Genomic DNA, 25,119 nt, shown 5'->3' with positions numbered 1-25,119 from the left:
ACACACAAAAATATTTCTGGAGCTAGGAGACAGTTGTGATTTAATGCCATGCCAGCTTTTATGGCTATTTTAAATGGCAAAAAACAGATAAATAAAAGATGTTTACAAATTATCTCTAGAATTTTTTTTTTTTAAATATATCTTTGCTTAAAAAAAAAAAAATTAATGCAGTCTGCAATCTTTTCAAAAGCATCAGCCTTACATCAGCCTTACATAATTTCATCAAGAAAATAAAATTACCACTTTCCAAATTCATGCTTCCTCCTCCACGTTTGATCCTGTATGACAAACCAAGGATTTTGATTCATTTGTCTATAAACTGATGGATAGCAGGTTCCCCGATACCATGCTTAATAATCAGGCTCATCCGGACCTACAGTTTGGATGGTGGCCTGTTTTTATGCATGTAATGTTTGCCAACTCTATTGTTCCTTTTTACAATGAAGTGATTGAATTGCAGAGCACATATCTAGAGCAGAACAAAAGACCCACATTGTGAATGCCGGATAAATTTATCATTCCCATTATCATCCAAGTATTTAAAACCCAATAATTATTTCATGACCAACAATTTTGTGATATTTTGAACAGGACATAAAAGTAGAATGGAATGATTAGCAATAGGCTAATCTTTGTAATTACAAAGCAAAGTATTATCCCACGAAGCAGATGAGGACGTAAGAATAGCATTGATTCTGTTGATTCATTAATTTCAGTAGCATTTCTCTAAATATTTGACACTTACATGAACCAGGGATCATAAATGATGGAGGTAAGAATTATTATGATGGTGATGAAAACAGGTTTTGAGTTCACCCTCCTGCTGTGTCTTACAGCTTTCCCATTTACATCTCAAATGCGGTTGGTCTGTGTCACTAATGGAAGTATACTGTGACTAATTAAGGGATAAGTGTTGGTCTGAGTGTGTCACGGGTATATATGCAGTCTGTCTTTATTCATTAGCTATCAGAACACGATGAGTCAACATCCTCCATTAGCTCACACTGACAGTGTCCTGACCATCCATCATTTCTATAATCAGTGCCTACCATCCTCACTGCATAAGTAGAGGCTGGTATGCTTATCGTTTTAATTTGAATTTCAAAGAAATTCACAGGCAATGGATTCTGGGAAATAAATTGTTTTTCTACTTCAGAGTTCATTTCCAATTATATTATAAAAAGATTTTAACATTTAGATATTTTATAAATATGTATATAAAATAAAAAAATATGAATAATAAAAATTAGTAAATATAAGGGCAGGGAAGTTTCCTGCCATGACCATAGAAATGTGTTTAGGTGCACTGCCCAGCTGCACACTGCGTTTCAGTATGGTACGTTCGTGTGTTTGGTTTATTGTTAAGTGTTTGTCTATGGTATTAGTAAAGTGGAAGAATGACTCTTTGGAAAGATTTATTCCTGGTTTTGGTTCTGTGGACTACTGGCCTGTCCAAATTATGTTTGGAGACACGAACCACAATCACACATGGGAGTTGGAGGATGGATGTGAGTTAGGGTTGGGGTGATAGACGATGCCATAGTCCATAGGCGATGGCTGACAGACATCACGATGTTAAGCTGTCTAATCGTGGCACGACTCTAATCGTGTTTTCAGCTTCTAAGTTACATAACGGGACGGACATTGAGAATTAGCTTTGGCTAAAATGTTGTAGTATGTAACGTGTTTATGTGACATACTTGTCCCTATTCAAATAAACATAACATAACATAACAAACATCACCAGAGCTGCTCTGAAAGAAAACTTAAATAAACATCAAAATTATAACAACAATAATAATATTCTTTATAATAATTTATTTAAACATTATTTTGAAGGAATATCATGTTTGTCGATGTTTTAACTTAGTATAGCCTACCTCTGTTGTGCAGAACTTTGCCAAAAATAAGTTCTTTTCATTTAATAACATTTTAAAAGATTAAAATGTTAAAGTGTGATATAGATATACATAAGGTGTATAGCTTTATTTTTTTATTGTTTTTTTTTAAATGAAATGAATGTTTTATTTTTATTTTTTTTCAGAATGGAGACTTCAATACTTTCATTAAATTGGTTTTAAGTTTGTTGTAATAAAGGATTTGTCCTCTCAAATAACTTGTTCTTATTCTTTTAAGAGTCATTATTACTGATAAGAATTATTGTTTGATATATACCATGATACTGTGAAACCGTGATATTTTCTCAGACGATTATCATACCATGAAAATTTCATACGGTTACAACCCTACTGATCGCACTGTTAACATCGGTGTTAAGTGACTTAGAAAGCCCTGGAATGCACCAGCAGGGGTGAATAAATTAGAGGAGTGGTGTGACAACAATGCTCTTGTGATTAATATTAAAAAAAACTGAGGAAATTGTATTTGGGTCAACATCTGATGTACTGTATATAAAACAGCCTGTAGTTATAATGAAAACATTAGACAGGCAGAAAAGTATAAGTATTTAGGTGTAACGACAGACAATAAGGCATCATGGAAAGAGCATATTGACAGTTTGTGTAAAAAGACAGAGAATTTATTTTCTTCATCATCTCAGGTCATTTGGAGCAAGAAAACAGATTATTTTATTATTCTTGAAGTCAGCAATTATGAGTGTCTTACAGTATTGCAATTCTGTTCGGTACATGTGTTTGTCTGTTAGGCTTAAAACAAAGTTGAGAAACCAAATTAAAATTTGTTCAAAGAGAAAAGTTTAATCGAGTGAAATTAAAACACTCATTTGTACATCAGGCTGTCCTAGAACTAAATAAGGTACACGTAAATTGAAAAACCAAGGAATTGTGTCTTTTTTTTGTTCTATTGTATTCACGGTGTCTACGTCTATTGTGAACTGTGTTGTGTTTGCAAAGAGTAAGTGTGCAATAAACATACTGTTACGCAATAAAAACCATCCATTTGTCTGTCGATCTATCCACAGTTCTATCCATCCATCTTTCCAACTACTGTATCTATCCATCTATCAATCTATGATTAATCTGAATTCATTGTAGCCTACTTCCTTGTATTAAATTTCAATTCAGCAACCTGTTTGCTACCATAAAATCAGGAATTGAGAAAGAATTTAAAAGACACTCAATTCCGTTCTGAATGCCATATAATTCTGGCCATTACACTGATGCCACTTGTATTTGATTGTTAGGGATTTGTTGCTTCCAGCTCTTTTAATATCACTTAAGTACTAAACAAGACCTAATGATGACACATAAATTGCCAAAAGACCAAAAGCTTTGACTATGACCATCTATTCCAGGTATAGCGAATGATAATTATACCCAGACTCTATCCTGGCACTGGCAAGGTGAATGTTTTAAAAGGTGAATGTTATTAAAAGAGGGATGGAGAGAAGCCTATGCCAGAATCTATAGTTTCAATTACCAGGCAAGATGAAGGAGCAGAGCCAAAAGGAAAGGATTCACTGAGAAGCAATTATTCGTCAAGAACACAGACAGGGGGTAAACAACAGGGCCAGGATGTCAAAAGACAAGAGATGGAGAGAGTGAGAGATGAAGGAGTGAAGGAGCAGGCGAGTGCAGAAGAGAGAGAAACTCCAGGAAGTTTTCCACATTTAAAGTAATGTTCATCCATCAAACTAGTCAAAGTAGAATGAGAAGAAGCTTATTTGAGTATGAAAAGGGAAATTTTGAAAACACCAATACATCACCGTCTGTTCTGTCCAACAGATTCAATTTTTAAAAAAGGGGTTTGCAATAAACTGTATATAACCTAACAAGAAAGGATGTGCAATACTACATATTTTGAGTAAGTTGAGCAGTTGGACGAAATTGAAAGTAGAGACCTGCACTTACGCAGGAGTACCGCGGGACCCAACACAACAGGGTGCGGCATGTGACAACTCTCCAAAATAGAAATTATCTAAACATAAAATGTCTAAAACATATAAATTGTTATTAATGTGTTGCACAAAAGCAAAAAGAACAACTAATAACATTAAAAATGATTAACAGGAGCAAGCTAGGTTTCTATTTATAACAAGTGTTTTAAGGGTTGCGCAATATAGCCAATCACAGACTCAGCTGTTGATTTCTGGAACGCAATGGCCAACCAGAGGTAATTAAGAAAGTACTCACCGCAGTGCTGAAATTGCGTGCTCAATAATAGTCTCATTTTAACACATGAAGTGTAGACATTGTGAAAGATTCATTGTGCATATGTTCATTGTGTTATAAAAGAGCATTATAAGATGTCAGCTTTTAGTGATAATAAAGGAAGTGCTGCTCGCATTCTGCCGTGCCAAACCATGCACCCAGCAGTCCATGCTTGCTTTTCTGTTAAAAATAACAGTGGTTTGTGAATGTTGATGCTTAGTCTAAATAACAAATATTTTATCAGGAGCATTTATGCTGGGATGTTGTGGATCTTAGGAGATGATACAGAACCATTTAATGTAAATTTCTTTGATGTGCTGATAAAAAAAAAAAAAAAAAATCTAATTAGATTACTTTTATGCTGGCTTGTAGATTACTTTTATGGTGGATTTTTGGATGTCGCAGGCGGGAGAGGGACCAGATAAGAGATTTTTCTGCGGGAGCGTGGGACAGAATCTTGCGGGAGCGGGACTGAAAAACCTGTCCCGCGCAGGTCACCACTCTAACAGGCAGTCTAAAACGAAACCCAGGAAAAGGCTGGTGACAATAATAAACCTCAACTAAAATCCAACAGTTCACAAGTTAAATGTCACACACAACAAATTGAAGAAAAAAAAACACAAACTATTATTTGTTGAACTGATTTGATTTTTCAACCTTGTAGATGAAGAGTAGATTTATTATACGTCTGGGAATGCAGGCTAAGAAGCATTTCCCATTAATGTTTAATAGTATTCATTTTCAAAAACCTTTATTGCCTTCAAAAGGTTTTAGTCCACTAGCATAGCTCAAATCAACAAGGAGGAGAGTGATTTTTATTTATTTGCTGGAAGAAAAATGTTGGGTCATCTATTTTGAGGTAGGTTTTCTGAGAAAATTACCTAGATTCCAATACATTGGGAGGTTTATCATGATTGTCCAAGGTCTATGAGTTTCAGCACTCCAAATGCAGAAAGAGACTAAAGTTGACTGGAGAAAAACCACAACTCATGACCAGCCACTCCAGATAGCAAATACAATCCAAATGGAATCATCCTGAAATCTCCAAGCACTCCAAAATAATTAAATTCTCAGTGGAAAGAGAAATAGCATTATAATTAAACTCCCTTGCTCTTGTTTCTCTTCCATCTTTCGCATGCCCTGTAAATGAACGCAAAGCTAAACAACAGGAGGATTAGATTGGGGATTTAATTTTGGTTGCATTTTGCATGTTTTTGTCCACCTTGCCTCAATCCTGCATATAGTTTTTCCACTTGTGGAGCCATGTAGTGCAATAAAAGAACTGGAGGATGTGTTGAACACACGCAATTCTAAGACGTGTACGCCTGTACGCCAACACAACGGGGCTTATATACAGACAACAAATCCTCTAAGCAGTATGCAGAGGTTAAAGCAAAAAAATTATCTTTTGACTGAAAATTTTTCATTGGCCAAACCCCATTCCACAGCCATACCTGTCACATACCCAGTTTAAGAGCAGTTTTTTTTTCCTTCTTGTAATTAGGAGTATAGTGAGTACATGCTTTACCTACACAAATTAAATACTCAAACAACATTTGCATTTAAAGAAAGACAATTTTGAACTGCATTTCTATTTTTGCATTTTCTATTTACACACTTTTATGAAATTAATTTTTTTTTTTTATGTAATGCATTTACAAGACTTGACTCTTTGTGATGTAGTTATACAAATAATTAACCATTTGCGTAACTTTGCAACACAAGTTTTCATTTCTCAAATAATAAAAGCCAATAAAGAATGCTTTTGACGCTTATGAGAGCATTAAGGATCCTGTACATGTTTGCATTTGTTGATTCATCTACATTTATTAAGAAAGTCTTTCCTTGCAGCTTGACTGACAGTTCTGTTTTATACAGCACAGCAATGCCATGTTTGCAGAAGATATTGATAATTTGTAAAGTGCGCTCCGATCATTAGTGGGGGTGAAGAAAAAAAAGGAAGAAAAATCCATGCATCGATATTCTCTCTCCAACGATTCTGGATCGATTCTGAGAATTTCACCCGTACCTGGCATGCTTCCAATTCCTCACACACATAAACCACTTGAACCTTCCGTAAAATAATCTTTCATAAAGTTCAGAAAGGTTGAAGCGAATTACAAGGACATATGTGGGCTTCATTGCACAGGATGCTATGAGAGATGCGTGCTTTACACTTGAAGTGTGCGGTCTCGCCCGTCGGTATTTTCCTTACAAATGCTCTACGAAGTCATAATTTATGTGGTTTAGAATGCAGTGGACGTATATATTTAAAATATGAACCTCACTAACAGAAGGCTGCTTTTAATTTCAAATGCTGATGTGCACTTTGTTTGTGAAGACTGCTCACGCATGCGGCTGTGTGTGACTCAGGTGTAAGTGGTTTAATGCACTTGCGTTTCAAAATGTTTTTTTTTTTATGATGCAAAATTAATGTAAACACAGCCAGTTATTAGGGTTGCAGGGCTCTAGAGTGTGACCTGTGCAACCAGCCATTCGAGGAAAAAAAAAAAGTCTCCGCGACTCTGAAAGTCTCCCTGTGGTTAAACAACAGACACTAGAGCCCTGCATTTCAGCCCAAGCCCGACAGGCCCCAACTTTTTTACACCCCTCGAGCTGGGCTTCGGGCCAATTTTCACGTCAAAGTTCAGACGCGGGCCGGGCCTCCCGTCTGTTTTAGACTTCAACTTTCTTTCATATTTAAGACATCCATCAATTAGTAATGAAACAAAACTGCCGCGCTGGTGGAAACAACACGAGACCGTGCTACCGTGACTGTAGAAGAGCGGTTGGACGGTGTATGTATGGCGTGCAGCAGTATGGTGTGTGCTGTCAGCGCAGCTGAACAGTTCTGCGTTCAAATACACGCAATAGGCTTAAGCTTGCCGGCAAAAAGTAATTACCATAAATGATACGGGCAAATAGTAAGGAGATTTTTGAATTATTTACTAATAAACTAGTGTTTTCTGAGTCTGTGTCGCAAGGATGAAGTTGCCGAGCCTGACTCGCCATTTCCTCAGACACGCCTTTAGAGAGAAGCGCATCTTTACGGATTATGATTATAATGAAAGAGTTTTTGTTTTCAATTTGTTTTATTTCATTAAGTAGTCATTTAAAGTTTCTATAGATATATTTATAATTTAGGCATGTTTTCACTGAGTGTCGGTTCATTTTTGTACTCCTGTTAAAGACCACACGCAACACAGCGCAACGTTTTGTTGATATTGTCAGTGCTCACAAATAAAAGTAGACCCTTTACAGTTACGAATGATGTATTACTCTTACCTTTATGAGCAAAAATGACTGCGTATCCACTGAAAAAATGCAAGTGATCACGCTGCCGTCTCCATGTCCTGAAGCGTCTCCACACAAACTATTGGATATAGTGCACATTTATCTGGGTCTAAAGTTTAAACATTGTTAAATGCTTGAGCTGTTTTATATCTATAGATTTTATTTGAGGCAGGTCAAATCAGACACTAGAGCATTCCTCCATTCAGACACAGTGGAAGATCTGATAAGAATCAGTGTTGAGGGACCAAGTCTGGAAGATTTTGATGCTAGAGAGAGTGTGGCCAGCTGGTTTAGCCAAGGCCAAAGATCAATAAGGCCTAACTACAGGAGTTGGCCATCCATGGTGCATGTGACTGCAATGGAGGATAGTCCATAAGACATTGAGCCATTAGATGTTCAGTTTGAAGCCCTTAAAACACTTAATTTAGATTCTTTTTATTTCATTTATCTGGAGATGTTTTAAGTTTAAATTTCAGCTCAGTGAAGCACTTTAAGCACCAAAACTTTTTCAGTAAGTTACCTTTCTTGTAGAATTGAAGAACTGCTTCAAATAAGGAACTTTATGTTGAACAGATTGTTAGTTGATCATTTAGGCTACAAGTCAATATAATGCCTATATGGACAGTGATTTAAAAAAAAAAAAAAAAAAGTGAAATGCGGTGTTAAATGCGATGCGGTCGAAAATTTGGGTGCACCAGTGCAAAAAGTTAGTCTAGAGCCCTGGGTTGCCACCCATCCCTTAAAATACGGAATCATCCCACATTTAAGCTAAAATGATTTGTGCAGTATTTTGCACTGTTTATAATACTACTAGCAATTATAATAAGATAAATTATAAGTAGTCTTTTAGAGAAGCTCATTTGGGCGTGAATTTGGCGTCTTTTTTTCCATAGCGACGAAGTCTCCAGAACGCACGCTGTTAAAGCCCTTTCACACGAGCGTAGCATGCAGTAAACAAACCTGCGTGGTTTAAAATATCTAGGAGCTCACATCTGCCCTTTGAACACAAGACTCTCCAGATGTAGCGTTGAATGGGAAAGTTATCAGTGTGTCTGTCCAGTAACTAATGATGAACGCGCAGTTGGCAGAGAGGCATTTCAGTTGTTCACGGTGGACTGTGTGACTTAAAGGGACAGTTCACCCAAAAATGAAAATTTTGTCATCGTTTACACACCCACAAGTTGTTCTAAACCTATAATAATTTCATTCTTCTGTTGAACATTAAAAAAATGTGGGTAACAAAACAGTTTCTGGTCCCCAATGACTCTTTTTTTTTACCTTACTATGGAAGTTACAACCATCAGCTGTTTAGAGCCCCTTTCATACTGCGATTCCGAAAAATACACCGGTAATGTGTCCCGGCAATTGTTCCCGGGTCGCTAGATTTTGCCCACTTTCACACTGCCAGTGCTTACCCGGAATATGTGCGTGCGTTCACACACAATCCGTAAAGGTCCCGTGAAGACACGTGATATCAGGGTGTGACATGTAATGTACGAGTCGAAAATGCTAGGCACATCAACTTTCACTTAAGCTGGCGAACATAAAAGGTATGAAAGTCATCGTCAGAATACTCCATCTGCCATCAGACGTGCAATCTGGGTTATATGAAGTGACGGGAACACTTCTTGTAAGCGAAGAAAACAAAAATAATGACTTTATTCAACAATTTCTTTGTCAACAGTCTCCTCTGTGTCTCTCCATATCACCATATGATGCATATGCCCTTCTGTATCATCCGCGCCACAAGGATTACAAAAAGTGTTCCCGTCACTTCATATAACCCAGATTGCACGTCTGATGGCAGATGGAGTATTCTGACGATGACTTTCATACCTTTTATGGCCCTTGACATGGTATTTACTTGGCAGTCTATGGGACAGTCACAGGCCTCCCGGTTTTCATCCAAAATATCTTAAATTGTTTTCTAAAGACGAACAAAGCTTTTACGGGTTTGGAACCACATGGGGGTAAGTGATTAATGACAAAATTTTCATTTTGGGGTGGAGTATCCCTTTAAGATTCTCAAATCGGTAAACTAATTAATTAATTAATAAGGGGGAAAAAAGTAGATCAAGAATCGTTCTGGAATCGGATCATGACTCCCAGAATCGGAATCGGATCGTGAGTTGACTAAAGATTCCCACCCCTAATCATTAGCAAATGACTTGATTAGCTCCACTACTGGCTGCGACAGAGTGAGCGGCAGGTCTTTTTCAGCTAAGAATGCGCATATACGCATTTTGTGGCCATATACAAGGTCAGCCATAGATGCCTGTACCTCGATTGTGGTAGATGCACCAGGCGGGGGGGGTATACTTAAGAGAACGAACGGCAGCTTTTTGTGCATCTTCTGATTGATGGCGCAGAAGCGCTTTTTTGCCATTACTGCCATTCTTAAGTTTTTTATGGCATACTACACACATACACACATCTTGCAGTTTTATTTTTTTACAACAGGATCGGAGCAACCGGCCATCCTCCCCCATTTCTTCAAGCCAAGATCATCTTGATTTGTTTTTAACGGACTTGTCAATGAGTGACATCCATTCCAAACCTTCCTCCCAAAAGCAGCGCGTCCATAACTGACATGCTAACTTAATACGTAAACTCTTGTTTTTTAACAAGGCTAATTAATACACCCCTCTACCGCCACCACACAAGAGCACTTCTGACCAATTAGATGTGATTGTATGGTTAAGAGCCAGCTGTTTCGGTGGAATGACTGCATTTAATTGAAATTAATAGCTGAGCCGGCAGAACAGCAACAATAATGCGCTATATGTTTCTTTTCCCCTCATTTTTTCCAAATGAATGAAATCCGTTGTAGCGATGGAAAACTTTAAGCCCCGAGTATGGATCTCAAAAATCTCAGAAATCAATCTAATGCAGCTCCAACCATCATGTATAAGTAAGACTGCTTGGGGCGAAGACTCCCATCTGTATTTTTTTTTTTTTTTTGACAGGACCTGATGCTATTTTTTTTGTTGTTCCTACATTCTACAAACAGAATTTCTTTTGCCTCCTGTATTCTAGCATAACTATTTGCAGACTATACTATTTGCAAGACCATTTGCAGAAAAGCGAAATGGCAAACTACACATTGGGAGATGATGTAAAAATCACATATTGCAATCCTTTACCACAGCATTATGAGTTCATAAGTATACATGAGGAGGTTCAACGCCTCCCTCTCACCTCAGGACAAGAGAACAAAAGAGACAAACTAAAATGAGGGCTTTAGCCTGTCAATGTCTTCATAAGAGGCCTGCAGTTACAGATATTTTTATCTGGGCAAACCCACCAGTACGATAACCGGCTTATACATAGTCAGCACAAGGATACACAACAAATGAACATGGACACACATGCACAGTGTCTCTGTGGTGATTCTGCACCTCCACTTATTATTTTATTGTTTAATAAAGACGCTGACACAACTGACACAGGATCCGAGTAAATGATTGGAGCAGTCCGAGATGTGACCTCCTATGGCCTTTAGGTCAAAAGAGTCCATCTTCTTATTCAATTATCAGGGTTAGTAATGGAAATCCAGCAAAAGAAAGCTCAAAGGGACCGAAAAGTAATCAAAGTATTTACTGCTCATCCTTTCAGGTTTATATGTTAGTCTGTGTGGATGCAGTCATTCTTTGACTTACAGTTTTTGCAGCTGTGATGATGTACCGAAGGACCATCTCCCTTTTTGTGCTCAGGTCCTTCTCTCTGAGAGGTGCTTTCTTCTCTTCATTAAGATTCATATCCTCCTGAAAACACACATGTAAAAGAAGGAAAAAGTCTTGTTACAAGACTGATTGAAGTTCTTCAATATTGTGACCTACTTTATGAGGATCTCCATCATAATGGCAAGACCTTTGACCCAAACACAAGGGTATAACAAATCAAATACTGATTCAACATACTGTATTTGCTCAAAAGAAAATAGCAATGAAGATGCTGGTTGTAAACTTAGCAGAGAAGAGCAAAGCGCTTTTGCATCTTTTCATTTCAATGCTCACATGAATCAAATCATGCCTAACACCTGTTCTTTTTGGAACTGCAAATAAATGAAACCACAGGAAGTCAACCTCTGCTTGCAAATCCATCACGCAGATACGTCTTCCCCACATCTTATAACATTAAGAAAAAGGAAAGGAGATGAAAATGACAAAAACAATATATGTTAAATATCTCAAAGGAAAAAATAAAAGCATATTTTAAGCATATTTAACCCTTACAGACCGAAGCACTGATTTGCATCATGTATTTTGCTTTTATTCTTTAACATGTCTTTAGAAAGCCATTAGTAATAAAAACCATGTTGTATCAGGGTTTAATTTAAAAAAAAAAAAAAAAAAAAAAAAAAACGCTGGGCTTTTAGGGTTGCAAAATTTGACCACCTAATGCTCATCATTGCATTTTTATTGCACTTAAAAATGGTCTCAAATGTAGTCATATTCAAAATTTAAGGGCATGTAAGCCTTTTACCATCATTACACACCCCGTCTAATATTTTTAACGCTTTAATTAATTAATATGTCTCAAAGGTTTTCCAAAAGGACCCCCTTTATGTGTGACTAGGTAGCTGTGGCAGATAATACAGAATTTTTTTACCACCAAAATTATTGTAATATATTTCAGTATCAGCTACTGTTGTGTAGTTTTTACATACATTTAGCAAAGTTTGGGTATTTTTTTTTTTTATTTGTTTTAAACAAATGTTGCAATTCTGGTGCTATGCTGGGTCTCTGAGGGTTTAAGCTGAATCTAAAAATATCCCCTAGTTTGCGTTGGGATTCATTAAATGTTTTCGATGAAACACTTTAAAAATTTTGATAGTTAATGAATAAAGGGCAGTTTTTGCTAAATTGTTATATGATTGGCTATTATAAATGTGTTGTCTATGTGGACACATTTTTGTATGCAGTTTTGGGAGAAATTACCTACCTAATACAAGCCTGACTGATGAAGTCGAGAATTATGTATTAGAAAATCTAATGGGCCAATTTCTGAAAAGATTAGTAATTAACAGTGAAACAGAAATGAGCATGTTCATAAACCTGAACCTGTTGTACTGCTAAAACAGACATTGGCAGATATATTTGGCAATTTTACTTCCCAGATTACTGAAGCAACACTTCCTGTGCCAAAACAAACTAGCGCTCTGCACTTCTCAAACTCACTATCTCTGACAAAGACGGAGACAGAGAAAAGAACTAGGGTGCATCCGTGGACGGTTTACAACTACCATCAACAGATAGAAAGGGCATGGAAATCTCGAGGCAAACAGAACAATAAAATTGATAAGAGAGGAAAGAAAAGAGAGAGAGAAATGAGAGAGAAAGACAATAACAGCAACAACGGATGTTTTGTGCAACAGTCCTAGTATCCTTCAGTCTTTTATATTGAAATTTAATAGTATCATTAAGTGTTATTGCTGCTCAACTGCGCTTAGAAAGGGCATCCAATGGGGACCTCCATACGCACTCCCCAATTTTTAAAACGATAACGGATGTTTTGTGCAACAGTCCTAGTATCCTTCAGTCTTATTTGATTTTACTGATGGGGTTGTAGGCATGATGCAGTCCTCGTGTGTCAGAGAGAGAATAGGATTTCACAAATAACCTCTAGTTGATTAGAGGAGGGATGTCATAGAGAGAGGAGGATGAGAGACGCAGAGCGGAAAGGCATCCATTACCACTGTTGGCCCTGTCACCTCTGCTGACATTCTCATGAAGTAATCTAGCTCCTCAAAATTCGTACTTGCCGTGACTAATGGCCGACTGCGTCTACTGGAAAATCTGCCCACATTTGTGAGATTATTATGCCACACTCTTCTTCTCTACCCAGCAAAGTGGCTGCTCCTGTTTAGAAAGATTAACAAGCAGTGGCTGCTCCTGTCACTCAATCCTGTGCTCCGAGATGCTGCTCAACTGCCAACACCACCTCCACTCTTAGAAAGGGCATCAATGGGGACCTCCATACGATAGCACTAACGCATCGGAGGATTGTGCAATGTTTTAAAACGATACTTGTGAGAAATTTGATGAAAGGGATGTGCTTGAGATGAATGTGTGACAAAAGTGCAATGGAATTCAGTTAACTTTCAACAGCTGCAGAATTGTTTTGATATTGAAAAGTATATATGAAAAGTTTTTTTTTTTTTCAGAAACCTGAAAGATTGAGAAAGGTCAAAAAAGTTTGTAAATTAAAATGTGTATTTATAGGCATGAGGGCCTCGTCCTACTATGAATACAAGCTGATTGATTTCAGAAACCTGAAAGATTGAGAAAGGTCAAAAGGTTGCGGTTCCCTACCATAACAATGAAAAGGTTGCGTTTCCTCAAAACATAATTGCAAATAAACCTCTAGTGATTATTGTGGCTGAAAGGTTGATAAAGGTCATTGAGTGGGAATAATAATTAGCTGGTTTTATACATGTCCACAGTAAGTAGAATTCAGATCTGCAGATCCCTAAATATTCAATAACTCTTTAAGTTTCGACTTATGCCTTTGTGTTTCACAACAGAACTGAAGTACTTTGTCTACAATTACACATCTTACCATCATTTTCTCAAAGAGGGCAAGGATTTCTTTCTCTGAAGTAATCTTTGAAGAAAGCTCCTCAAATTCAGAGGAAGTGGACCAGTCACCAGAAGAGGAATGCTTTGACATGTGGGAGAGGGGTGGCCGTTCCTTTTTACTGCCAGGGATCCGGATACTGGAAAATCGGTCCAGCTAAAAGAAAGATGAGACATTTGTGAGATTATGAGTGAGATTTGCTAAGTGATGATTAGTCTGTTGATTTTGTCTCCATTTAAGTAAACATACAAAACATACACTACCATTCAAAACTCTGGGGTAAGTCATTTACAATGTTACAAAAGAATGCTGCTCCTGAAATCTTGAAAAATGTATCACAGTTTTCACAAAAACATTAAGCATCACAACTGTAACGATAATAATAATAAGTTGTAATAAATAATAATAAATGTTTCCATGAGAACTAAACCACCATATTATGAAGATATCTGTAGGCTCATGTGACACTAAAGACTGCATTAATGACTGCTGAAATTCAACATTTTAAAATTTATTAAAACTAAAAAAGAAAAAAATATTACTGTATTTGTATTTTTTGCATTTTGCTAAAAATGTATAAAAAGTGAAAATATATAAAAATTATAAATATTACATTACAGAAATAAATGTTTCACACAATAAAAGCTTTAATCTCTGAATTATAAATTAAACAAAAGCACAAAGCACAGTCTGTGTTAACTGGCAAAAACACACATTCCCTCCTCATATTGGCATTATTAATTTTTTTCATAATATTATTATATATTATTAATTAATTAATTAATTATTACAATTAAGAACATCGTATTATTATTATTATTACTACTACATACCCAAAAGTTTTTCATCACCATTATAGTTCTGCAGTTGTGAAGATTATATTAAAAGACGGCACTGCACAAACTTCGCAACAAGGCAACAAATCTATAAAGCACAGCAGTCTTGTACATACCTTCTAATGGCCTCAAAAGACCAGCCTGAACTGACAGAAGTTCAAAAGCTTTCAGATCTTCATCAAACACCCACCTTAACCCTGTTAACTTTGTTTATGATCAGTTATAGATTCCTTATTGTAAGCAGACTTTCATTAGAATGCTTCACATTCACCATGCCTAACGAACAGAGTGTCCGGGGAGACAGTGTAACTTGCCGTCGATTTATATTGAGGTGGTGGGCCCCCGCATCACACAGATAATGATCTCCTAATTAGATTAGATTTATCAGAAAGCTGTTTTCTCTCCCTCAGCCTGTGGGCGCAATGGGGAGAAGACGGGCGATTGAGATGTCAGTGTTAGCTGAAAAGGTGGGTGGTTTATTTTTAGGGGCCTTGCCCCCTTTCTTTCGAGGGGCGTGCGAATTAGCAGCAGTTATCTTCGAGAATATTTTTCACCAACGCCACCCATTGCACATTATCTCAGTGAGAAGGAGAGCTACATGCTGAGATAATCAGCAATGACACTGATGTAAAATTAATTAAACACAAGCAGTAGATCAGAGTGTAGCTAGCGACTACAGTTCACGGAGCCAATGCAGGGAGCAAATGTGTGGTGTCTGATACCAAACGACACCATCATCTGTCTAATTTGGTTTGCTGCTGCCCTAAAGCGTCTCTTCGCTACATTGAGTGATGGCACTGATCAGTTTAATCACAGAGATTCATCCCCAGTGGAGGGAAGAAGCGGTTTGCTATTCTACACTCGTTAGCAGTGAATAGATAAATAAATGTGTTCAGCCGCTACCTCGATAACAACAACAACAGGCATCATACTGCAGCCGACGCGAACTGATCTAGATGATGAAGTGCTTTTCAGAGCTGTTTAGGTGTTTATGAGTGAGTCTACACCTTACTTTCATGCAATCTCTCTCTCTCCCTTTCTCGCCAACAGACACTTTGATGTTACTAATGGCTCCATTCCCCTCCATTCCTCTTCTGATCACTCCACCAGACCCCTCTTCAGTAATTCAGCCCCTCAACACCAAAATGCATTTCTACCATGACCAAACATCAGCCTTCACTTGGAAAAAAACCTTCCATTATCTAAGGACATGATTCACTCATGGAAAACATGTCCTACACCATTATGCAACCCCACAAAATCCAAAGAATACATCTGTTAATTTAACTTATACAACATTTGTCATTAAAAGAATAGTTAACTCAAAAATAAAAATTTGGTGAAAACATACTTGCCCTCAAGACACACAGGATTTAAAGTAGATGAGCTGGTTTGTGCATCAGAAAGATTTGGAGAAATTTTGCATTACATTACTTGATCACCAATAGATCATATGCAGTAAATACAGGTCCTTCTCAAAAAATTAGCATATCATGAAAAGGTTCTCTAAACGAGCTATTAACCTAATCATCTGAATTAACTAATTAACTCTAAACACCTGCAAAAGATTCCTGAGGCTTTTAAAAACTCCCAGCCTGGTTCATTACTCAAAACGGCAATCATGGGTAAGACTGCCGACCTGACTGCTGTCCAGAAGGCCATCATTGACACCCTCAAGCGAGAGGGTAAGACACAGAAAGAAATTTCTGAACGAAGTAGGCTGTTCCCAGAGTGCTGTATCAAGGCACCTCAGTGGGAAGTCTGTGGGAAGGAAAAAGTGGAGGAGGAAGATTGTGGAGAAGGACCGATTCCAGACCTTGGGGGACCTGCGGAAGCAGTGGACTGAGTCTGGAGTAGAAACATCCAGAGCCACCGTGCACAGGCGTGTGCAGGAAATGGGCTACAGGTGTCGCATTCCCCAGGTCAAGCCACTTTTGAACCAGAAACAGCGGCAGAAGCGCCTGACCTGGGCTACAGAGAAGCAGCACTGGACTGTTGCTCAGTGGTCCAAAGTACTTTTTTCGGATGAAAGCAAATTTTGCATGTCATTCGGGAAATCAAGGTGCCAGAGTCTGGAGGAAGACTGGGGAGAAGGAAATGCCAAAATGCCTGAAGTCCAGTGTCAAGTACCCACAGTCAGTTATGGTCTGGGGTGCCATGTCAGCTGCTGGTGTTGGTCCACTGTGTTTTATCAAGGGCAGGGTCAATGCAGCTAGCTATCAGGAGATTTTGGAGCACTTCATGCTTCCATCTGCTGAAAAGCTTTATGGAGATGAAGATTTCGTTTTTCAGCACGACCTGGCACCTGCTCACAGTGCCAAAACCACTGGTAAATGGTTTACTGACCATGGTATTACTGTGCTCAATTGGCCTGCCAACTCTCCTGACCTGAACCCCATAGAGAATCTGTGGGATATTGTGAAGAGAAATCTGTGGGATATTGTATTATTCGCCGATATGAGAAAGCATTTGAGAGACGCGAAGACCCAACACTCTGCTTCAAATGAGCATAGTTTTTTTTGCCCACCAGAGGGAGCTCTGCAGCTCCCTAGTTGAACAACAGCGCCAAAATCCACTACCGCCAAGCCCATTACTCTTTTGACGTTGAGTCTGTCGTTCGTCCCCCATGATTGTAGATTTAGTTTTCATACACTGCCTTTAAATAGGCTGACTTACAGCCTGCCTTAGCCCAAAGCGAATACCGTTTATCATTGAAAGCAGTCATAAGAGGTCAAACCTATAACGTTGCGTTTAAACTTATTCTAAATATATCTGCAGTGTTTCCCACATAATTGACCGCGTAACTGTGGCAGGGGGGCACGTCTAGCTGATCGAAAAAAACAACAATGTTACGTTATTCTAACGCATAGCTTCCTTTTTAGCAGGCCCCTTAACGCATTGCTATTAACACCACAGTAGGCTAACCGCATTGTAGTTAACAGTAACTACGTAGGTGCGTCAGAACTGATTAAAGTAAATAAATGTGAGCTGAAACCAAGCGCTATTTTTTTCTTCTTTTTTACAGATTGTTTCAAAGCAGTACAGACTAACAGGAAAATGTGTGTAATAATATAGTTAAATATCAGTAGGGTAATAGGTACTACCTTATTGCTTATTGCGGGTCCTGGTGAATTTCTGCAAAAAGGTATTCCCGACCAATATTGATGGGTGCATAACTGATTATTTATTTGACTTTTAAATTGTATTAAACACTTTTTCTTTTATTGGTTTTATTAGTTATTATAATTCGGATGAAATATGCTGAATTTTTGAGATAGGATTCTTTTTGGGTTTTCATGAGCTGTATGGCCAAAATCATCAGTATTAAAAACAATGATGTGCAAAAGACCTGAAATATTTCAGTTGGTGTGCAATGAATCTAAAATACATGAAAGTTTAATTTTTATCATTACATTATGGAAAATAATGAACTTATCACAATATGCAAATTTTTTGAGAAGGACCTGTAGATGCAGTCAGAATGAGAGTTCAAACAGTTGATAAAACAACACAATAATATACAAAAACATGAGTCTATCAATTAACGTCTTTTGAAGCGACAGTGTTGGAAGCGGCTAATGCTCATCAGTGAATCAGTGAAAAATTAATAGAAATTATGATTCTGTCTAAGCTATACATTTTAAAACAAAAATGCACTAGTATAAACGTAACCTAAAAGCTGTGAAAACTGAAAACTATTTGAACTTTATTAAATCTGTTTGCACGGATTTATTGTGTTGGTTACATTTTGCTCCTTTGTGCTTTTTTGTTCCTTGGTGCAGTGGTTCAGGAGATGAGTCTTCGAGTCTGTAAAAACGGTCAATATGATGATTTTTTTTTTTTTTTTTTTTGAGGTAATCTTATTAAAACAGCTTTTCACTTTGCAAGATGTTAATTGGTGGACCAGAGTCGTGTGGATTATTTGTGAATTATTGTGATATTTTTATTAATTGTATGAACTCTCATTCTGACAAGTGATGTAATGCTCAATTTCCACAAATCTGTTCCAATGAAGAAAAAAAAAGGCATCTACATCTTCGATGGCCTGAGGGTGATTTCATCTTCAGCAAGTTTTAATTTTTGGGTGATCTGTTCCTTTAAATTCGTTTTTCTTCATTGCATTTATCCATCCAGTCTTTAAATCTGCTTCTCAATCCATTCATTCATGTGTTTATTCAAGACCACACCTTTGGGGTGCATGATAGATAGAGAGACAGAAAAAGTTTCCCAGCAGCATCTACCTCATCATAATCCTGATTTTCCTGTTTCTAGGTCTACCTTCCCTCTGGCGACTAGAGACTGACAATCGATAACAAACCAACACAAACAAAAACACATTTTGATGCTAATCGATAATGCAAAAGAAACAAAACACATTTTAAGACCACACAAGTGATCTTACAATTAAGGAGGACTGTGAGAAAGAGAGATGGAGGACCCACGAGGTGAATAATTAAAGAGGAGAAGATTGAAACGTAGTGAAGAAAGAAGAAACCTGGTAAAGACATGAATAGTGAGTAAGCAGGGCAGACGTGAGAAGGATGATATGGGATCGAAGGTAGGATGGAGAGTATTGCAGTGCTAAATGCCAAAGTTGGTGCTATTCACCATGAGGGTGAAAACCGGCCACTGAGTTCCATCGATAAGATGGTCTAGGTGCTGTTTAAATTAACTGACTGCTCTACTCCATGACCTAAAGTTCTCCAACCAAACTATTTCATTATTGCTGCTAGAGGAAATGGGTGCAGCTGCACAGGCTTGATACCACCAATGTTTAATGAAATTCAGACCAGCACATGAAATTCTAACATGCAATATTCAGCTCAACACCATCTTTGTTTCATCACTCTAACAAACAAATTAGGAAAACCAAACAAACAACTCCAAAGCTTTGCTAATTAGAAATCAAAAATTAAACAATTAATTAGCCTGATTTTGCAATCATTAATAGGTTTTCTGACTTGTAGTTTCCCTTTAATTTCTGGTCTAATTTCTGATTTTGTTATTGTTTGGTCTGTCAAAATCATCAAGTTATATAAAAGAGAGGAATTACTTTACTGTATTACCTGTCGAAATAAATAAATAAATAAAATAAATAAGTCAATTAAATATAATAATAAAAAATTAATGTTGAAATTATTTGTGCAGACAAATGTATACTTATTACTTACCATGAGCTAAACAGCTTCACAATCAATTGTTTAAGGTTTACAGTTGCACGCATGCAGCCTTATTAGTGATGTAAATATGATGCATGCCACATGCTTAATAGAGGTAAGTCCTCAAGTGTTAGGCACGTAAGAAAGAAACCACTCACCCTAAGGAAAGCTTAAATAAATTAAAAGAAAAAAATCATAGTACATTTGTAGTAGTAGCTTAGTATATTCAGTTTGCTCAAAAAACCTGAGCAAACTGATATTGCACATAATCAGCCTTGTATCATACAGACTGCGAATAAAATGCTGTGGTTATGAGACTCAAAGCACTGTGTTAGACATGGGTCTTCTAATAGTCTTTGATATGGGTTTAATAATGTAAAATATCAGAGAGAAGGAATCATTTCGAAGATGTAAACTTGTTAATGAAGAACAAGGCACAGAATTAAAAAGAGTGAATATCTGACAGAGCGATCAAGAAAAACCTGAATAAAGGACTCTTACCACATCATCAGTAAGTGTTCTGATGTTTAAGTGCTATAAACGGTGAGAGAGAGAGAGATAAGTAGAATTAATTCACAGTGGCATTGAAAATGACATTGCAGTCCTCATGTCAGGTGACAGTGTGCCGTCACATAGAAGCTAAAATATTAAATACCCACACAAAAAAATAGATTCTTCAGCAGTTCTTTGGGGTGGTTGAGGTGTTATTGCACCACTGCTATACAAAGAACTAGTGTTGTCACGGTACCAAAATTTCAGTATTCGGTACCAATACCAGTGAAAATCCACGGTTCTCAGTACCAATTTCGGTACCAAAGCAAAACACAAAAACATGCTAATTAAAAAATTTGACTATACTTTCATTTAATCCAAACTGTGTACATATTTAATTTTAAAGGTATTTTGAATTTTGAATAAAAGTTATAGGAGCATTAAATAGTTAATAAAGAAACTTAATTCTAATGCTCATTATATTAGCATTAGCCGCGCTTATGCTAACGATTAACTACTCTAATAACATCGTTCATTTCAATCCGACATTCAAATTAAAAGATTTCATAGTATTCATAACAGATGCATAACAGAAGGTGTTATATTACACCAAATATTTCACTTTTCTGATAGCGCACCAAGAACCCGGTATTTTGACAACACTACAAAGAACCTATCCTGTATAGTCATAATTAAGATTTCTAAAGTTTAAAGCCTATTTACTGAATTTCTCAACTGTAAAATCTTTCTCAGATCAAATTTGTTGATTAGTCCAAGTGAGGAAGAAATGCCTGTATATATGTATGAAGAAATAACTAGAAAAGCAACTATTGAGCAAGAGGGAAAAAGCCTTTTAATTTACTTACTAAGGGACCTGGGCACAGTTCTCTGTGCACATTAAAGACCAATTCAGAGTAAGACTGACATAAGAATGAGACCTAAAATATCAAGACACTGAACTGCATGTGGTGTAATTTTGTAACTTCTTTCTGTGGTTACAAGCTCACCATTGCATGCTGCCATCTGCGTAAAAGACAAAAGTTTCATAGGTGATTATAAATGAGAAAATGTTCCTCTGTGACATATGAACATGCTAATATGCAATTGGAATGTCTGCATGTTGGATTAAGGACAAAATTAGACCCATCTGTTGCTTTGGATTGTGCTCCCGTGTTGAGGAAAAACTGCTTTTGCAGTGCTCAGGAAAAGCATGTTTCCTAATGCTGTTGCAGTATTCCATTTTGGAAATTCCTTAGAGCAATGGTTTGCCAAATCTCATAAGGAGGAACAAAACAAACAAACGGCGCACATTTTTGCCTGTATTCTAGGTTCTTGCCAGTCATCCATTAGAGGAGGGAGAATTGGGTTATTTAGCAGTAACCCAGCACAGCTCATGCAATCGGTTCGACTCTATCCCAGATGGCAGGCATTATAATCAGTCAAAATACAAATCTACATTTTCACAACCTCCCTCTAAACATTTACATGCGCTATTAATTCAGCAAGCCATTCACACAATAACCAAACACACAAACATAGTGCAGTTATTGGTGGCTCGGCCAAGCATCACAGCCATCAGTCTTACTTCATTAATGGAGTCAAAACAAATTCGCATGCTTTGGTGTAAACATATTTTGCTGGTGATCAATCAGAAAGTCTGTGCATGGGAAATGACCTTCATTAAAGAAACACAGACCTCCAAAAACACAAAACCTCTCAATTACTGGAGTAGCATGAAATACCAGGAACAAGACAAGTGACTTTCTGAAAGACTTTTGCGAAGCTTTATGCCAACAAATAATGAAGAACCATGTCAGTTTGGATCAAATGGCAATATGCAAGTTTCTTTTATTTTTGCTTTTCTACATTTATAAAATAACCTAAATTATCGTCATATAGGTATACAAAACCTTATTTGGTCAAAGTTTAAAGCATCAGAAGTACCTTCATCTTCACAATGCACTCAGTAAACCATCAAAATTACTTTTAAATTCAGCACTTCTTAAGTTAAAAAAAAAAAATGACATTTATTACACCCCAAAGGTCACTTTTCCAGAAAAAAAAAAAATTTAATAAATTATTTGAAAATAATGAACCTGTAGGCATTAAGACTTTACAAGATAAACACTTTAAAAATGTGAAAAAGCAAGTGGATGAGATAAAACCATGAGCATGAAAAAGAAAAATATTTATGAGGCTAATTGTAGAACCTTCCCTCTACTTGTCAGTCACACGGACGGTGTTTGTTTTCTCAATCTGCCTGAGAGAAAAAACTAATTATTTATTTTAAAACATACCCCAAACATGCAATTAAAAGCTGCTGCTGTCATACTTAATTTAGTGGAGACCGCAAATGCATCTTGTACTACTTGGCTGTAATTATATTTGCTTTATAATTACCTAAATATCAGGCAGACCTCCCTCCCCTGTACTCAGTTTGTTTGGCAACTAAATTTTTTAAAAACTCTTGAAGTGATTCAAACTGGCTTAAAACAAATGTGTGTAATCACATTTCATAGTTAATTCATTTGCAAGATCAAGATCTTGCTACTGATTTAAAAATATAGGTAAATCCCAGGGCCTGAATACAGGGTGTTTATGAAGTGCCTCCAAACTTTTTTTTTTTTTTTTTTTTTTTTTTAAGTATTTTTAGAGTATTTTGTTGTCATTTAACATTGAAAGCAGGGAGCTAATTGCAGTTCATACTGTACACCAAACTCAGCCTCCTGATCTCTGCTGGGGACCAGCATAAGGCAACTCAGCCAACAGGATTAGCTTCAGTTCAACTGAAAACACGTTTTAAGTGCACGCACACTCTCCGCGTGAAAGCAGTGTGTATCTGAGCGTGCGCATCTGGTTTGGTAACAGAGCAAAGGAAATTTGTGTGCGAGCGGAGAGATTTGCGCTCGTGCCTTATTTTAATGTTCTTTCGCATTACAATAATGCACTCTCTCTGCTGCTTCTGCACGCATACACATACTGTATACGCACTGCAGACGGAGTACGTGTGAACCTCGGGCAATAAATTTACAGTATTTCAACACCTGAGGCACTGCTACAGTGAGCTCTATGACCAATGCATGGCAAAAAAGAAAGAAAAAAAATCCCTGGACACGGGTTTTATTTTTATTTTATTTTTTTTATGCCATATTTCTAGACATTTTGTTTGACATCTTTACTTAGTGACTATTTTCATTGATGTCTGTTCTAGAGACATGTTACAACTTTTTGATAAAGCTCTAATTGGTTTTCTTTTGGAAATATGTTTCAGAATTAATACTGAATCCATTTATGACTGTAAAGTATGTCTGTGTGTGTCAAAATCGTGATTAAAATCGAAATCGCAAAATTGATCAAAAAAATCGTGATAGGTTTTTTTTTGTCCATATCGCACAGCCCTAGTTTACATCCTCATTTAGAGAGACAACAGAAGCTGAAATCATCGCGAGCGTCACGTGCGCTTCAGTATAAATGAAACCTTGCGTCTGCGCCATTCATTAGAGTCACACAGAACATGCAGGATTCATATTACTAGTACAGATACTAGTACATATCATGATTTGATTTAAGTGTAATGACCTACTTTTGATTCATTTATTCAAAATTTGACCAATTCCATGGCATTCTGCGTTAAACTGTGAATTCTGTTTTTATGACTTTCTGTTTTTTTTTAACATGTTTTCCGCATCACGGAAATCACAGGGCACTACAATTATACCAGAACAATGTATACTCACACACTTTAACTGCTTCTATTCTTGAACACAATGATTATCTTATCAAAATAAAAGAGTAGCTGAGTCCAGGAGAACTCACCGGTATCACACACACTCTGGCTGTGTTGCGGTCAGCTCGAGCAGCGGTTTAAAACAGTTTATTTATTCATCAAATGGACACAAGTTTACTTCAAGAATGAACAATGAGGCATAGATAAGTTTGAAGTTCATTGTTTAAAAAAACGGAGCAAACGGAAAGAGCGATCTATAATATAGATCTATAAATGAAGCATACAGACTTTATTAGAGCCACAGAAAGACAAACGCTTGGATGAAAATGCTCAATATACAATTCATTATGTACATTACAGTGGTTATATTCAGGGTGAATATAATGTAATTTAATGGAAAACTATGTGAATGGCGTGGCAGGATTTTCTGTCAGCTGCATTTAAATTCGCGTCTCAAGTTTCTTGCTCTGTTCAGCGTGCAGATTTTTGTGTCTATGACTGCAATACATTTGGCGGGATTCTGATCCCATACATCACGTGTCTAAATAAAATAGCACATGCTCTCAGTGATTTCAGCCGCTCCAGCAATGGACGCGACCCGGAAAACTATCGGCATGGATTTTTGCCGATAACCGATTGTTCTAGCAATCAGCTATCGGTGCTGATTAAATCGGCAAAACCGATACATCGGTCAACCTCTAATGAAGAGCATGGAAGTCTAAACAATTATGCTAAATCCTGCCACAAACATGTAGTTTGTAACCTTCCCACCAAAAGACGTTAGAAGTCTCTGCATTCGAATCATCATGTCAACTTTAATTACTAATTTCAAAAGATTAATGGCACTCTGTATCATGGTGTAACAGATACTGTAGAACACAGTACTTAAATCGTACTGTATG

General features: G+C 37.1%; 1 protein-coding gene across 4 annotated transcripts in view; it reads right to left on the bottom strand.

The window, feature by feature from the left end:
• Positions 1 to 25,119, bottom strand: part of LOC109107504 (protein diaphanous homolog 3-like) — a 280,378-nt gene that overhangs the window by 236,928 nt on the left and 18,331 nt on the right. For 3 of the 4 annotated variants that reach the window (XM_042766599.1, XM_042766602.1, XM_042766600.1), the window contains exons 2-4: positions 20,500 to 20,532; positions 13,986 to 14,159; positions 11,084 to 11,188 (exon numbers count right to left, since the gene is read on the bottom strand). In XM_042766599.1, coding sequence (XP_042622533.1) covers positions 11,084 to 11,188; positions 13,986 to 14,159; positions 20,500 to 20,532 — 312 coding nt within the window. The remainder of the gene's footprint in view (positions 1 to 11,083; positions 11,189 to 13,985; positions 14,160 to 20,499; positions 20,533 to 25,119) is intronic. The other variant, XM_042766601.1, reaches the window with a different exon arrangement.

Source organism: Cyprinus carpio, chromosome A11 (assembly GCF_018340385.1).
Source record: "Cyprinus carpio isolate SPL01 chromosome A11, ASM1834038v1, whole genome shotgun sequence".
Taxonomy (NCBI): Eukaryota; Metazoa; Chordata; class Actinopteri; order Cypriniformes; family Cyprinidae; genus Cyprinus; species Cyprinus carpio.
Note: the sequence above shows the minus strand (reverse complement) of the source record. Positions and strands in the feature narration are given on the sequence as shown.